The sequence below is a fragment of the Pithys albifrons genome, chromosome Z, assembly GCF_047495875.1.
Source record: "Pithys albifrons albifrons isolate INPA30051 chromosome Z, PitAlb_v1, whole genome shotgun sequence".
Classification (NCBI taxonomy): Eukaryota; Metazoa; Chordata; class Aves; order Passeriformes; family Thamnophilidae; genus Pithys; species Pithys albifrons.
This window is the reverse complement of record NC_092497.1, coordinates 79,435,850-79,453,693: the sequence shown is the minus strand read 5'-3', so window position 1 is coordinate 79,453,693 and position 17,844 is coordinate 79,435,850. Positions and strand designations below refer to the sequence as shown.

General features: G+C 36.0%; 1 protein-coding gene across 8 annotated transcripts in view; it reads right to left on the bottom strand.

Moving 5' to 3' along the window:
* Window positions 1-1,567: 1,567 nt before the first annotated feature.
* CDC14B (cell division cycle 14B) overlaps window positions 1,568-17,844 on the bottom strand; it is a 48,687-nt gene continuing 32,410 nt past the window's right edge. The window contains exons 12-14 of one of the 8 annotated variants that reach the window (XM_071580658.1): window positions 17,467-17,567; window positions 8,095-8,211; window positions 1,568-4,788 (exon numbers count right to left, since the gene is read on the bottom strand). In XM_071580658.1, the coding sequence (XP_071436759.1) occupies window positions 4,749-4,788; window positions 8,095-8,211; window positions 17,467-17,567 (258 nt within the window). In that variant the 3' untranslated portion in view covers window positions 1,568-4,748. The other 7 variants (XM_071580652.1, XM_071580653.1, XM_071580650.1 and 4 more) reach the window with 7 other exon arrangements.

The window sequence follows — 17,844 nt, the reverse complement described above, 5'->3', positions numbered from 1 at the left end:
TACTAGTTCCTATGACATATATATTCCCTGTCACCATACCAGGTGTCCCCAAGTGTTGGGAAGGAATGGGAGGGCTGATGTCAGTTCAAGCCCACTGGTCTCTTTGAAATTATTTTGTCAGTTTTCTAGGTCTTATATCCTATATTTTTTGTTCTCCCCAGGCTGGTCTGGTGTTCACTTTCTAAAGAACTCTAGGACCTATACCACTGGTTGATCCACATAACTGTTAATAGCCATTTGTTTAAAACAAGGGCCAGCCTCTGGTCCCCTTTGTATTGAGATAAAATCATCTTTGCAACTGCTGTTGTCCATTACATCTGCATCAGTCCTTGAGGTTCACAAGCACATTACCCTTGTCTGTCTCCTCTTGATCTTACTCCAATTTTGGGGCTTACTGTTCAGTCAAATCCATGTGAAACCAACCTCAAAAACAGAAGTGAGAGAAAAAAATCCAAACACCTCTTTCTCAACAAACTCTTAGTGAACTAGGCTTAAAGCATGCAGTTTCTAACACTGGATTTGAGTATGTCTAAACAGTGCACCCTTCTTGCTACAGCATGTTTTTGCCTACTCTTGATAGGCTATGTAGAAACTAATGCAAAGGAGGCTAACTAAAACCAAATCAGTTATCCAGAACTACTGTAAACAGATTATTCTTGTAAATGGATTGAAGCTGGGCCACTGTTCAGTTTTTCTCTGAGTTTTAGTCCTCTGCCCTCCTCTGCCCAGTGCCAGTACACTTTAAATTGCTAATGATATGGTAGGGCTTAACTGTGTTTTCCTGTAGACACCACATGTATAAACTGATGTTTCTCCAGGCCAAACCCATCATTCACTCTCTTCAGGTAACTGTTTTGTCAGGAAAAGGTGGTTTAAACATTCATATAAGTCTAGAAAGGATCACCTTACAACGGAAGAACACAGACTTTCCAACCAGAAAAATGTATCTTTGGAGGAAGTGTAAGTTTACTTGCTTGTCAAACAGGCTTTGCTTGGTGTCTGCACATTCTGCATTTTCTAATGTAGATAATAATAATAATAAATATTTGAGTAGGTCAATAGTTTTTGCTCTTGTATTTGGATTTTTTAGGAGACTATACCACCACCACCAATGCTTATGCAAAAATAAGTGTTTCTGAAAATTTAGTTTTTACTTCTATGAAACCTTCAGTTTCATGGGAAGTATCAAACCAAATAGTATTTATAATGCAGGTTTCCAAAAATTAGTACTGTATTAGCACAGAGTAAGAAAAAAATATAGCTAGAACCCCACTGTTCATCTGACCATGCTTTTTTACTGTGTAACAATATCCCAACAATTCAAGTACAATTCCTGTTTTCTGAAGTGCATTTCCTGAGATGTAGAGCCAGAAATTCTTTATTTTTGAAATTTAAAAAGTATGTGTTTAAGAATCTGTGCTTTAATTAAAGATTTTCAGGCAACAGAGTGTGTTGTATTATTTTACAGTGTGTATGAGTCAGTCTGAGACAGATGTGATGGTTTTGTGACGGTTTTGTGACGTACTTTTTCTAGAGTGATGGAAATAAACAGAAAACAAACTTCTGATAATTTTTAATTTTACAGAATTCATGTTTACAGTTCTCCACTACTTAGTATTTTGTATAAAATCAAATGCAAAATGCAGTATTTTCAAATGAGACACAAATGCATATTGAACTAATTAATATTACAAGGTAATATGAACCTTTATCTTAAAAATACCTTCAGCAAAATAAACTTCCATTCTGTCACTCCAAGTTAAAAAAATATGATTAGAAATATACAATTTAAAAATAATCAGGATGCACAGTACTGATTAGTCAAAAAATTTTAGACTTTGATAGTCTACATGAGTTTACACAAAACAGTCTGCAAATGGTTAATATAAAAACTGCAGTGCAACAAACTGGTGAACATTTATCTTTTTCTCCCTACTTTAACACATGAGTCTCTAAAAATCTTTTCTTGTTGTTATTTTAAATCAGCAGCACTTCCTCTGCTGTCATACTGAGGCAAAAAGACAGGGTTAATATTTGAGTTAAGGTATTGATGCTATAATGGAAAGTAGCTATTTGACTGAAGATATGACAGCTTTTGAGTATGTAGCATACTTTTGGATAAGAGATAAAGGGAGAATTCATCCAGCATGTATTTGAAAGGGGAAAGAATTTGAGGAAAAACTCCTTATTGATGACAGCAGAAATAACTTCCCTCAGCTGCTCTCTGGTACAATGGTGGTGCAGCCACCACCACATTCCATTTTGGCACATAATACTTCAAAAAAGATTTAGAAACCAAGGACTCCCACTCTTCATTCTTGTACCTAAGACAACTTTGGTATGGTGTAATAAAAATTTTAGGCAAAGTACTAAAAATTCCTAACAGCAAACTAAGCAGTAAAATTAGATGGGATACAATGAGGTAATGAGGTCATTTTCCATATAAGGCTGTTTGGAAATTCAAATGTAAAATCCCTTTGACATTTATGTATTTTTCAATAAGATACTGGGTGGTGGAAGGGGTATCCTGAAATGCATTGATGCCAAACATGCAATTTTGGTTTAGCTAGAGTTGCTATTGTGTACATTTGTGCACTAGTGTGCAAATTTATTTCTGATGAACTTATAAGTGCTAATAACTCTGCTGGCTGCTTTAAAACAGGCATATTCTAGTTTGGAATTTGGAATGGGTGGGAAATAGACCCATTATTTTTAAGCTAAAAACAAAGATGCCAGAAGAAGCTCACCTGAGAGAAAGGCAAAGCCAAACACAGTAAATATTATTAAATCTCTCATTTTGATGCTCACTTCAGTAGTTTCATCCCTTCTGCCTTCCAAGATAGGAATTTTCTTCAAAAATAAACAAATATTCATATTTGCACAATATACCTGCCATTCTGGTTACCTGTACTTCAGCTCCTGGACAAGTAGCTTACTAAAAAACCCTAACCAACCAACAAAAAACCCCAAAATACAAACCTCTGAACCCCAAGAAATTTTAATTGCCTTATCAGAATGAGTCTCCCTTCTTCAAGACGCTTTTCACTAGAATAAAATGGTGGCAACTCTGAAGTTTAAGAGAAAACAAAATATTTGTAGTCTAGGCCTCAATGGTATTTTATTTTGTGCAATACTTTTTCAGTTTTCTTTATATTCATATTTGCACATTTTGACTATCCAAACAAATGGATGCTACTTGTAAGCTTATTTATGCTTCACATCCTGCTTCCTCTCCAGCTCATGATGCTCTTGCTACAAAATGCTTCCAAACCACTGTGTGATTATTCATATTGGCATTTAAAAATCACCAGCCTAACAGAAATATTTTTATCTAAAAGGATGTAGATTCGACCTAGTCATTGAACACTTACATTCAGAAAAATAAAATTCTCCCTATTGCAGAGGTAATCTTATCTTTAAAAAATTCAGTTATTCCTTCACTACATTTCAGATCTCTCAATTTCTTCTCCTTTGTACTCTAAGAGTCATTAAATGAACAGATAACTGAATCATATTTAAGGCTATATGGTAACAGTCCTCATCTGAGGGATATGCAGCTACAAACATCAGTTGGCAGACAAGGGTACATCAGTCTTGTAACCTCATAATATGAAAAAAGGTAGGAAAAACCCACTGCCAGTGTTTGAAGACTGTCTTGTAGTGGATGATAATGTCAGTCTCATAGACTCCTCTAAAAATGACACTGCTTTTTAACAGAGTTAACCTGTAGTTCTTAAAGTGTTAATTAGATGTCAACAATTCTACCTGCCCCTAAGTTCCTCTACCAATCTCAGTTGTAAGGCAAGCTTACTTTCCCTTTTTTTATGTGCTGCACTTATTAAGTGCCTCTAAGCTAAAAACGAGTGATATTCACATGTTACCAAGCATGTCAATAAAATCTGGGGGAAATTCTTACTATTTATATATAGTAATCTTAAATTTCACCTAAAAGGCTTGATGATAGGAATGGAAACAGTAATGACATTTTGATACAACAGCACTGCTTTAAATGGTAAACTGTTTTTTCTCCCCTTTAAAATCATACCAGATTTAAAGCAATTATAACTAGTTAAAAGAGTTACTGGTTGTGAACAACTAAAAATTTGTCACTATTAAAAACAAGTTAATCAGTTATAGTTAGTTTTTCCTAGGTAAACAAACCATACAACCTCTGAAAATAAAGCACTCTTTGGTAGACAATAGTTACTTAGTGTACTGAATACTGCAGCTTCATAAAAAAACTTCATACAAAATAAGAAAACAGCCAGTGAACACAAGAGAGTACCAATACTACAGTAAGAAATAAAGCTTTTGTTGTTGATTCTCAGTCTCAAGTGAAGACTTCAGCCCAGTCTGAATGGAAAATACAGATTTATGTATTCCAAAGCTCCCACTATCTTTTTGTTTCTGGTGGTCAGCAGCTAAGTGATTGCCATCACAACTTATACACATGCATCATACATACTAGCAAGCCCTCTTACAATAGAGAGCTTAGGTATTTACACCTGAGTCTAAACGTACACAGATTTTGTTGGTTTTGTTTGAGGAAGTGTTAGCATGGTAGAAAAATGTCTACCAAGCATGTTCACAGTTAATTTTATTCTACAAGTATGGAAGAGATTCTTCTATTTCATTTTTTGCTGAAAAATGGAGCCAAAGTAATCTTCCTTGAACTGCATGAAGTTCCCTCTGGTAATATCCCCCTCACTCCTGAATATCCTCTTCAACATTCGTGGCTTATTTGAAATTCAACGCCATACTGGTCTAGTCCTTTTGATGGATTGGCTGCTGAAATAAAACATGTTTGAATGAAAAAGTTAAATATTACTCACTATGTATTTCAAGCAAACATTTCTGGCAAGGTAAAATAGGCAAAGGATACTTCAAAGAAAGAAGCAGAAAGAAAAGTCACTGCATTTAAGAATATAGCAATACTGGGGTTTTCAAGAAAGCACAGACTGGTCTGATCACAGATAATACACAGACAGTTCCATTCCACAGAGAAATGCAACAGAGGATTCAAAGTACCATAATTTTATCAAATGCATTTGCTGTAAAGCATTCTTTTTCTTTCCTTCTGAGATAACAACCGTAGGAAAAGTATAAAGAACAGTAAAGAAACATTAGTATTTTTTTAAACCTAGATTTACACATTACATGTAGAAAAGCTCTGAAATGCTGCAGGTAGTTTTCAGTATTTGAAAAAAGGGTGCAGAAGGCTGCTTTTTATATAATACTGAGCAAAGCAAAAGCATATGAGATTTTTACAGTGTATTCCTCTCTGTTAGCTTTTGTGATATTCCTGTCTGGTTAAAATAAGAAATCTATACAATACAGTTTTCACATATTTTCACTCATACTCCTGATTAATTTTTTTTAGTACCTTGATTGGCATTCCCCCTTAAGCACCTTTACCCATCAAAATGCCTCTACCACTCAAGACTTCATTTCTAATCAACTACTTAATATAAATATAATCCTAAATCTGTTCGCTGTGGTTAAGATGGAAAAGATGGTTTAATTTGTGTCTTAGTATGATTCAGTTGGTTTGAATGTGAAGTATCCACCCTGTTAGAACACAAACAAGAAATCTAACTGGCAAATTTACAAGAAAGACATCTTAACTGGAGAAAAAAGGGCATTGACAGAGAAACACTGGATAACGATCTACTGATGTGATTTCCTGCAGCTCGATGACAGTATTATTTCAATCACTAGATACATATTATTCTGTCAGTACTTTCTTTCATAGTGACAGCTGACATCTAGAGATGTTCCACAAAGGAAATGCAGCCAATGTTATGAATAGGATTGAAATTCCCAAAGTTCTCTTTGCAAAGCCAGAATAGAGTGTTTAACTGTTAATAACTGCTTTAGCTGAAACTCCTTCTGGAGGCAATCCATGATAGTGTCTCCAAAAAGCTGAAGGATGAAATGCCAAAAGAATTCCCCGGTCTCTGCAGATTATACTGCATTAGGCTGGGTCACAAATGTGATCCATCTACAGAAAGCATTGACTAAAGTGATATAAAACAAGAACAAATGAGATTAATGTAAAATGGCACAAGATGACTCCACTGGAATATATCATAGAAGAAAATGAAAGAATAATGATACATAGTAATGCCAGAAGTTCAGTGAAGTAAGTGAGGTCTTGACAAAGACAGATGTTGCTTAGGGCATGATGCCAATTTTGTAATAATAATTATTCTCTACCCTGCAATCCACTTAATCTGGAAGAGGTCAATGAATGTGAGCATTATGAGGTAATGCAAACTGTACATGCTTCAAGAAATGAAAATAAATTTTGATGAAAAAAAAGGCATCTTAAAAAACCATGAGTGAGATTTTTCCAAATGCTACAGGAAAAACGAAAGGACACCTATGAGATTAACAACCAGGCACTGCATTCCAAGTCCATTAAATTGTATGGTCGTACCAAAATACCTTTTGGTGGGACCAGACCCAATTAGCCCTCTGAGATTACAAGATAATTAAGAACTCCAGAATTGTGACATAACTAAGATGAATTTGATTACTGGATGGAAGTATAAAGTGTCTGAAATTCTCTGACCTCAAAAGGTAGAAGAAAAGAAACAGTATATGGAATTAAATATTTGGGATAGCAAGTTTTAGAAAATCCATTAAAATATGAAGGAAGCAGTTTATGAACTTTGAAATAAACCTCATCCTTGCCCTCAGAGTCATAAATCTGGCAATACACCTAAAGGACTTGTTTCAAAATAAATGAAGTGTTCTGTGAACTCTTGTTTTAGAGATTTTGTTTCCTCCTCAGATAGGTAATTCTCATCTCACACAACATATAGATCAACCTGGAGAAGTGTTCTCCAGGAAAATCTCTGTCTAAATTACACATGTGCATGTATACAGCTACAAAGCCCTGCAAGCAGATTGAAACTGGGAGAGGCATCAAGAATAAAACAGCAGGCAAAATCCCATCAATTCTGTTTGGACCAAAGCTGACATGGTAAAAATTAGGCAAAATGGAGAAAAAAACCAAAAGAACCAAAAGGAAAAATATTCTTCATTTTAAATAAAACATACATTTCAGGAAAAGAGATTATTTTTTAACATATTGTTCAGTAAATCAAAGCAAAGTCACAGCTAAAAGTTGCCTGAATAGAATTTACTGCAGTCTACTATTAAGAACTATCTCCATCGTTTGACAGAGTGAATTTTTTAATAACTTCTGTTAACTTTAAGGTAACAGGATGAAGAAGGAGAAGGGAGAAAAAGCTGCAGAAGAACTTGGAATTTTCAGCAATATTTATAAACCAAGCTACATAACATAAAAAGTAAACCTTTCACTCTTCTCAACAAAAGAAAGTCTCTTTAGGACCTGACAAACCCATTCTAAACTTTTTCACTATGAGCACAAGACAAATTCCAGTCTATTGTAAACACTGGAAATTGTTTGGATAGTTTTAAGCTACACTCTCAGGCCCATTTTTGATGACCTGGAGAGTTGACACAGAGGGGCATGATCACATGGAAACACAAAGAAACACAGCAGTAGTGTGGTCATATGCTTTTGGGCCCCAAAGCACTTTCAATCTTGCATAAATCCATTTGAATTTATAATTTCATTAAGCTTTACCAAACAGGTTCTGTTCACATTATCAGCCATAATCTCAGTGAAAAACCCCATACTAGTACACACATGCATTTTATACACTTTACTTTTCTGTTACTACTGCATTTCAGTTGTCCATCAAATTTCTCATAGTTTTGACTTCATGCACTTATATTTTACTTAATGCTGTGAACTACTTTTCCATCTCTTACTCCAGACAGAGGGGTTTTCATGTTACCAGGATCCCTCATCTTCAGTAATTCTGACTCACATTAGGAATTCCAATATAATATTCTCAAAGCTGAAAGACTGAGCAACATAAATTACCTAAGATGTAAGGTTCCAGATAGGCTCTGTACATGACATAAACCATGGAATTGTTTCTCACTTCCCATTGCTAGGAGAAAGAGTTGAACTGTGGCAAAGTTACTGCCAGCAATGGAAACAGCAGTATTTGCCTGCAGAACAGTTACTGGATCTGTAAAGAGGGTAACTCTCACCTGTTTAAATTGTTTTTTCTTGCAGCAGACCTGGTAGTTCTTTTAGTAATGTCTGTACTGTCAGAAATGCTAGGTTCAGAGGTTTTATTTTTCTGAACACTGGACTGCAGAATTACTCTGTAAAGAGTAGGAAAAAAAGAAAGATTATATAACGAGAAAGTTTCTAGAAAACATTGAAAATAGGGTATTAACAGTTTCAACAGAGCTAACGAGTAGCTGGCTTTTCAAAAACCATTATGCAAAGCAAACTCTTCTGCCTGAAACACATCCTTCTCTTTTGTAACATCCCTGTTATAGTAATGTGAGTTGTTCTTATTAGGAGCATAGCAGCTTCCTTTGTTGGCTGATTTTGTTGGGTTTTTTTGCTTCTAAGGAATGGAATAAATTAATGGTTTTGAATTTCCTGTTAGATTTTTGAAAGACAAAAATTAAGAAATTGCGTTTTAAATTGCTGCATCAAATAAAAAAATCATATGAATATGTGACAAAAACAATCATTGCTTTTCAGGCTGATGCAGAATTCAGAAAAATAGTCAAGTAAGTAATTCAATTTACGAAGATCACAGTCTAAATCTGCAATTCACCATGAGATAGTCACTTCAAATGGGAAAATCATTGCGTATGTTGGCACTTTGTGCTCAGAGTGACTTACTACACCATACTCAAATCTCAGCTTTACATGCTGGTTGTGCTCAAATGCTTCTCTAGATTACTCTAGAGAACTGACTATTTCTTCGACAGGCAGATAAATCCTAGTGTTGCTTACATTAATAAGAAAGGAATTCCAGATTGTGCAATGCAAACAACTATTTTTATCCACCAGACAACTGGTTCACAAGGCAACCATGTCTTCTGTATTCCTAAATACTTGTAGTGCAAATATGATATATGGAGGAAAAAAGTGACAATTGGTCAAAGGAGTCCATGGATATCTATTTAGTGCACCACTTCATGCATCTATTTTCTAGTCATTCCATTTGTGCAAGGTTTCAAATGCAAAAGTATGCATTATTTTAGAGATTTAGAGCTAAGAGGAACTTAGCTATTATTATTTACTCCCCTGCTATTATTAGACTCTAATTTTTAGTGGCTTCAGTGAGTATAGTTGTGTCAGCAGACTATATTAGACTGGAAATCAAATTCTTCTTTAAGTTGTATAAATTACAGTCTGGTTGTTTAATACTCAGAAGAAACTATTTTCAAGGAATCCTAGATATGAACATAGAATATTAATTTCTGGAGAAAGTATGAAAGAAATGGGAGAAAATATATTTTTGTATACTCACATAACATATTCACCAGTAACAGAAATGGAACACATGCCCTATGCTTTTATTGTTTTACATGGGTTTGATTCCACAATTAGAATATGCATTGGAGATAAAACAATTTCATCTAAAATATATTCTTTATGCAGCAAAACTGATCAGCAACCTGATTTTTACCATACACTTCTTGACTGTTTAGGAAACAAATTACTATACAACCACAAAGTTGAAGTATTTTTAAATTCTACTTAAATAAGTCTGTCTCAGTATTTTAGCCTTGCAAAATATTGTCACAATGCACAATATTTCAAACTAAACAGTCAGTTCCCCTGAGATAAGATACAAGATTGAAATGGCAAGTTCTACCAAAATAAAAAGGAAACTCTACTGTAAACACAGCACATTCAAAGCTGAAGGAATTAATTATACAAGAGGCAGAAGAAAACCCAAGCCAGATACCTTCAACACCATATCATCCTACTTTAGACAACACAAATTCTTCTAATGAAAATATATCTCCCTTGCATGCCCAAGGTGAAAATGTTCAAAACCTGAAAGTTCACCTTACAATTTCTATTCTGATTGTAAAACACTTCTTTTAAGTTCCAATATTAAAATTCTGTTTTCAGTGCCACAGTCTACCACACATTCAAAAAAGCACTGAAAATTCCACCAGTGGTGAAAGAAGACTTGCATTATACCTTTCATCTGTGCTGTTAACAGCTTCTAGGAATGAATGAAAAAGTACAAAGTCAGCTTAGCCTCAAAACATTTAGTCCCTGAAATATAAGCATGGCCAAATCATGGCACATACTGGTTTACTAGTGATCATGCAGACAGAAATATGGAAAAATCATGTTTTCTCCTTAAATATATACATTTGGGGTGTCTCTGTATAAAACACATGTAATGTACATGTAAAACAAAAGTTACTCAAATATAATATTTAGAATCTTTCTCTCATAAATGCCCATTTTTTCTAGATATCAGAAACTCAGAAAACAAGTCAATATACTGATGCCAAAGGGGTATTCTGATTTTTCATCTTTATAGATTTTAGAAGTATTTGTAACTGTAGCAAACATAGTGTCATATTTGTAACAGCTTATGTTCATTGTTTATACATCCTAACCCTACCACAGATTAGTAGCTCAAATTCTTTTAGCTATTTAGGCTCTCTTCAAGGTAAAAGAGCTGAAGACTATCAGAAAGGCCTGCAAAACAAGACCAAACATAAACCAACAACCTTGAGTCTAAGAACACTGGAAAAACTCCAAAGCCCGAGGATGAAGAGAATGAAGAACAGAGGGGCCCAGTGACCCCAGCCCCAAAATCCTGGGGGATGGCACAGGGATGGGACTGGGGCTGGACTGAGAGATGTGTAAACTGGGGATTGGGTGAGCAATATTATAAAAACCATAGAAATCAGTGTTCTAGGAAGAAGGGGGCAGCACAAAGATGTCATCATGTATTCCTAAAAGCCCCAAGCCTGGCCATTAAAGAATGTACCTTTTTATCTTATCCCACATTAACTTGGCTCGGAGTCCTGTTTTTGGGGGTACTCATGGCAACATACAATGGCTTAAACTCATATACATATCTATCATGTACTGAAATATGAGCCAGCAGTGTACCCTTGTGGCCAAGGGTATCCTGGGATGCACTGCCAGAAGGTTCAGGGAGGTGATCCTGTCCCTGTACTCAGCACTACTGAGGCCACATCTGGAGTGCTGTGGCCAGTTCTGGGCTCCTCAGTACAAGAGAGACATGGAGCTCCTGGAGTGAGTCTAGTGGAGGGATATGAAGATGATTATGGGACTGAAACACTTCTCTTATGAGGGAAGGCCAAGGGAGCGGGGCCTGTTCATCAAGAGATTACTAAGAGGGCATCCTGTCAATGTACACAAGTATCTGAGGGGAGGGTGCCAAGAGGATGGAGCCAGGCTCTTCTCAGTGGGTACCAAGAAACAGGACAAGAGGCAGCATGCAAAAAGTGATGCACAGAAGTTCCACCCAAACATGAGGAAAAACCTCTTTGTTGTGTGGATGACCAAGCATTGAACAAATTGCTCAGAGAGGTTTTGGAGTCTCCGTCACTGGAGATAATAAAGAACTGTCTGGACACAATCCTGTGCAATGTGCCCTGGGATGACCCTGCTCAGAGCAGGGAGGTTGGACCAGGTGACCCAGAGTGGTCCCTTCCAACATTACTTGTTTTGTGATTCTGTGAAACACTATGAATTATTAAGATACTATTTTGCACAAATATTCATCTTTTCAACGTATCATAGGTAGGTCTTACTTCTCACAGAATTCCATTTTATCTGTTCAAAACAAAGAAAATAAAAAACATTCTAAATGGAAATATGACTTATAATAAAAACAGTTACCATAAAACCAAACCAACCACAATAACATCCTCTTAAGTTTGCAGTATTTGCCAAAGGCTAGGGAGAAAAGCAGATGGCTTATGGGATCAGTGGAGATCCAGCTGTGAGCATGGTAGAACCTGGTCTGCTCTTCATTTGATGTCATTTTTACATCTCAGATATACACAACTTCTTAGGACTACCAAAGAGTAAAGAATTGAAACCTCTGTGACTAAAACATTTGGTAAAAGATCAAACAGACACTTTTTAAATAGACTGCAATTATAGACTTCCAAGGCTCATAGCATCTCAAGGAAAACAGAGGAGGTTCCATTCACACACTCATCTGACACAGTGTTGCAAATAAACACCAACAGCTGTCTTCCAGACCCACAACTGTCAGCTTAGAAGTAATAACAATGCCATCACAGTTTTTATTAGAATGCTACTGTATACATGTTAAAGAAAAGAAATTAGTGTATGGAATTTTTACTTAGCACAATTAGACTAGCAGCCCCACTTGATAGTAGATTAAATAGATACATTTTGGAATGCATGTGAGATGAGGCCATGGTAGAAGAAATCCTCCCAAAATCTCAGCACCGAAAAACCCACTTCTCTAATATAGTTTGGGGTATAAGATGTCAGGACACCTACCTTATTGCTTCAGAAGTGTTCATGTAAAATAAATAGCACGCCATGCAACTTCCAGAAACACCATCAGAAAGCACATCTGATGTACACAAAGGTTTCCCAACTCAATGGGTATGATTTAAAATTTGGAAAAAAAAAAAAAGAAAGAACATTTTCTAAAGACTGGCTGCCAGATGCTGTAATAGCCACACTACTAAACATGCACTGTAATCATTTTTCACGTCCAGTTAGTCTATGATGTGAACATCACTGGGTAGCTCTGATCCTAAATACCCCAAATAGCAGACTAGTTTATGCACTGGTTTTTTATTCAAGATAATACATCGGCTTTCAAACAAATCAAACCCTGTTTCAATGGAACAATGTTTGGGTCAGTAGTAGCATCTTTTAAGTAATTCACATTTTTTTCCACCATTTAACTCAGAGCAAAGGTGGAACAAAGGTACATCACCAGGACACAAAAGTCCATACCACACAACCCAAGACAAAATCCACAAAACTTGAAATGCAAGCAAGGTGATACATATGGGAGAGAAATCAATCTACACAAGATATTTTAAAAGAAAAGTGATTACAATATCCTAAGGAGGGATGAGGGAAAGAGAGGGTACACAGCTGCATGCCTTCTCTGTCCTGCAACACGCATTTTAGTCTTGCCAACGCAACCAGTCTTTCAAGGTCTGTCAAGTGCAATACTGCTTTTTCCTTCATCACCTCATGACTTTTAAGAAAAAAAAAGAGAGATCTCTACCACTCTTCTAGGTCATCAACAGGCAACAAGTGACTGATACTCTTCAGCCTACAGGGCTCCAGCCAAAGGACTGCCAGGCTAGCCCAGAGAGATTCATAATCCCAACTGGTAATTCAATCCCTTAAAACACAGGGGACACTAGCTATAGAATGGAAAGTTAGCCTAGCTTTTAAGAAGCTTGAATGTTTTCTCTTCCTTGACTTAAATCAACATTGTATGACTGTTAATCCTGAATATGAAGTAGCAGCAGCAGTAAACTAATTGCTTGCATCACATTTACCAACATCAGTCTTTTCTCTTTCCCTCTGATCAAGGGAGTGTTTAGACAGAACACAGAAACAACAGAAAAAAGAAAGGATGACAGTTGAGTGAAACTGATCTTACAGTAGAGCAAAATAAAGTACAGATTGTTTCATCTCTTTAACCCGTGTTCTAAGTTTGGCTTTTAGATCTGAAGTAGGACTTTCAGAGACCACTGAGACAAGAAATAGTGCTACATTTGGTGTAAAACTTTGAAAACAAGACTCTTATTTAAGTGTGTTATTTGACAAAGTTAGGGTTGAAAAATACAGTTTAAGTGATCTTTACTTCTTTTCTTTTTTTTTTCCTCCAAAAGAGCAGATTAAGATTACCTCAACCAAGGCTAACAGAATAACTAAACTGTACACAAGTCCCCCAGTTTTCATTCTTCAGTTATTAGGTCACTTACTTTAGCAGAAAGAGTCCCACACATTTTAGACGTGCAGACAAAAAGTTGCAAAGGTAAGGATGGCAGAAATTCTGACTTCATATTCTGCCGGGAGAAAATGCCTATTCTTACTTGGTACTCTTATGTAAAACACTTTCTGACTACTTTTTTTGAGAACACCAAGATTTCAAGAAGTCATCCAAAGTAACCATTCCACTTTGAGGGTGGTGGTGACAGAAGAGCTCCAGGGAGACTCAGAAGCAGGTGAAAACTTCATTTGGGTTTCCTGGCAGTTCTGCATGCTGATGAAGTTTATGTTTGGCCAAAAGATGTAAAAGTTGTCATTTGATGAACCAAGGCACAGCAAGCACTGCAGCCACTCTGACACAAGCAGAGTGTATAAAGACTGAAAAATGTGTTCAAGGAACTGGTATGTTAGGAATGCTTTTTTTAGCTCCCAAGTAACTGAATAAAGGGATTTAAGTAGTCTCATAAAGCTCTATAAAATAACTGAGAACAAAAGTAGATGAAACCAGACTGGCTGGGAAAACAAAAGAGCCTTGACCCAACACTGCAATCTGCCCTGTCTTCTGTTACGTTAAAAGAAAAAAGAAGTCGTGTTTTATGCCATGGCATATAATGTTCAATCTCTTTGCAGAACAAAGACCTACTGACATTTCTAACGAATTTCTAATTTCTAGCACTTCATGGGAATAAAACCATCCTTTGAGAACTAATCTCCTTTGCAAGTTCACAAATTTTGAAGGAAAACTGAAGCTAACATCTTGATCTGCAATACGCAAAGGGTAGGATATATTTTAAAGCAGTATTTCTTCCTTTTTACAGATAGTTTCGCTTATGTAGTTTTGCATATTTGCAGAAGCATGCAGAGAAGAAAGCTTTCAAAATCATAGATTATTCTAAGAGTTCTGCACCTTTTTTATTGCGAGCCAGCCATAAAAATCACTCAGTTATTCCAAAAAATAAATACGAAAATGTAACAAAGCGAGAGCAGTGAAATTTACTCTTGCAACAAAGCCAGTAAGAAACATGACATGAAAACATGCATTTATGAGACATACTAGACAGAAAGTGTGAGCTGTTGTAGAGAAATGGAATGAGACACTTACACAGTGGCTCTCTCTCAGGGGGTCCTGATGGTTACTATGTTCTTAAACCATCTAGACAGAATAGCAGGCTGGGCAGAAGGGAGCCACATACAATCCACCAGATGACAATGCTACACAGTGTAGACACCAGCATAGCTAGGAGCCATCTAAAAAAGGGGTTGGAGGGGGAGGAAAAGATGAACAAAATTCAAAAGCAAAAGCTACTGGTGCATTTTAGCTTGTTTCAAGTTCCTCAAATGCATACTGCTCTACAACCTTTGCCAAGCATTTTCTTACTTACTATGAATAACAATCCATGCAGCTGTAAATTGCCAAATGTAATATCCACGTTTTTCTGGAATCAAAGTAAATCTTCTGAAATCCTCACTAAAGTCATTTATTCCAAAGGAAGTCTGTATCATTCGTGACAATACGTGCATGCAGGAGCAAATACACCTCTGATCACTTGATGTCATCACTTACGCAGTTTGATCAATGTGTATTCATATATCCTACTTCACTATCATACATTTTAGTACTAAAACATTAGATCAGAGCCAGGCAAGTTTGCAGACACAAACATTATGCAAATATTCAGATGATGGTATACTACCTTCCTGTGTTCAAAGAAGCAAAGCCAATTCTAATATATAATCCTTTTCCAAAAGTGTAGAATATTGCTAATTAGAATATATACAATGTATCCATTCATCAAAGCATAAAGAGTTTATACAAGCAACTTCAGTATACATTCTATAAATCCCTTGTGATTTCTTTTTAAGTAATGCCTCTACTTTTCAAAGACTGTAACTGTCCCAGCTTCCAATGCTCATATTTTGACCTCCATTTTTTTTCTGTCAAATAAAACTACTTAGATGATGCAGAATCCTATTTTTGTTTGCTTACATAAAAGTATTCAACTTCACTGCAAGACTAATTATTTTTAACAGTCTGAATGAAAAAGGAAAGAGACTGACATCTCTTCTAGTAGGGAAAATTGACTCAAGTAAGGTAGCCAAATATTCCTAGTGACAAAGTAACATGAAGAATGTATGAAGTTACAGATGCATTTTTCACCAAATTATTTCAGTACAAGTTGCAAACCATACAAAAAAACTCATGGGAACAGGATGAGGTAAATTCAAACTCCCTTAGCCACAATGCAGACTATAAAAAACAGCTGTAAGCTCTGGGCCAATTCTTTTAATTCTACACAAGTACAAGCTAACTAGTTTTAATCAGAGCAGCATGTTGTAGAACGCTTCATGAATGGAATAATATTTTAATAGCTGATGGCTTTTCTGCATATTAAGACAATGGCTCTGAATAGATTATCACACAGTCTACATTCATTCTATGGAACATACAATAAATAAGATCTTTCACAACCTTAATTACATGACTTAAAGTATCTTTTATATATAAAAACATCATGAAGTGTCAGCTGGGTACAGGCTTTGTTCCGAGTATGGTGTTTCTTATATGATTGCCTGTGTAAACGATAAACATGAACAAAAGAGTATTTTAGAACAAAAGCAGAAATCATACATAGTGTGAAGGTTGACAAGAAATATTCCTTTGGCTTCAGCACATCTTACTATGCACCTCTTACTTTTTCTAAAAATCTGATGATACTGGTGATCTTAAAAAGAAGACAGAAAAAAAAATGCCAGCAGGTACCAGCATCTTGCCCTACACAAGGACAGCACAACAAAAGCCAAGTTGACTGTGGTCTGTGATTCTGGTGCTGTGTCATTTGCAAAAATCTGACTGATAAGAGTCACCATTCCTATCCTAGCAATCAAATGAGATTCAGCTATGTTGTGCAAGCCTTGCATTCTCTTGCAGTTTATTTAAGAGCAGACAAAAAGTGCTTCTACTTACAGTTGTTACAAGTGACAACAGATGCACATTTTCTTTTATAGGTGGTGTTTCAGGATTTGTCTAAAATAAAGAGACTACTATACCAGGTTCCCTGACAGAAATGCACTTATTTTGAAATTATTTACTGAAACAGTGCTACTCTGCCTTCCAGATTGACCAGATATTATTCAAAAGCCCACAGGATTTGGGGGAAGTTCTTTTCCAAGAAAGAGAAAACCATGGGAAGCTAAAAATCCTTCCTTCAATTTTTCTTTAGGTGCTGACTTTACTTCAGCACATAACTTACTTGATCCGATCAAACACAACTCCACGCAATCATATTCTTCCATTTTTATACTTCTACAGGAAAGACAAGAGAATCTTTGTGATAAAACTAAAAGGAAAACATTCAGAGGTACTGTGGGAGCTCATAAAGTGCAGACTACCAGAGTCAAAATATATGCAGAAAACTAGAAATCTAGTAATGCAGTTCTTTAACCAAGCTCTCCTGCCTCCTCAGCACCAAGCCTTCAGAAAAACGATGAATCTTGTGCTTCTTTTAAGGGAGTAAAAGCAGCCTTGGCTACTAACATTTGGGGGAATGGGAAGTATGCATAAAGAAGAGAATAAAAGCTTTTCTGGCATTTTATACATTCAGAAACTGACTTACGCTAATGGAGATGCAGTTGGAGCTTTTGCTTGCCTTCTGCTTTTCAGAGCACGAAGCTTATCTCCTTGTGTTAAACAGTTTGTTTCATCATCATCACTGTACTGGATAAGTGGAGCGAAGAAAAAGGGATACACCAAGATTAAAATACAGACACCTCGATAGGTAAGAATTAACCTTATCTTAAATCTTAAAATTAACAGGAAAAAGTCAAAGGAAATTCACTCGCATAAATACAGTTCTGTTCCTTCCAGTTTCCTGTTTGCTGCTTTTGAAGCTGTAAACCATTAAGTGGTGTCATAAATTACATGCATCAGAATAGTGTCTACTTTTAAACAGTGGAAACAACATACTATCAAATCTTTGCTTAGGTACAGAGCA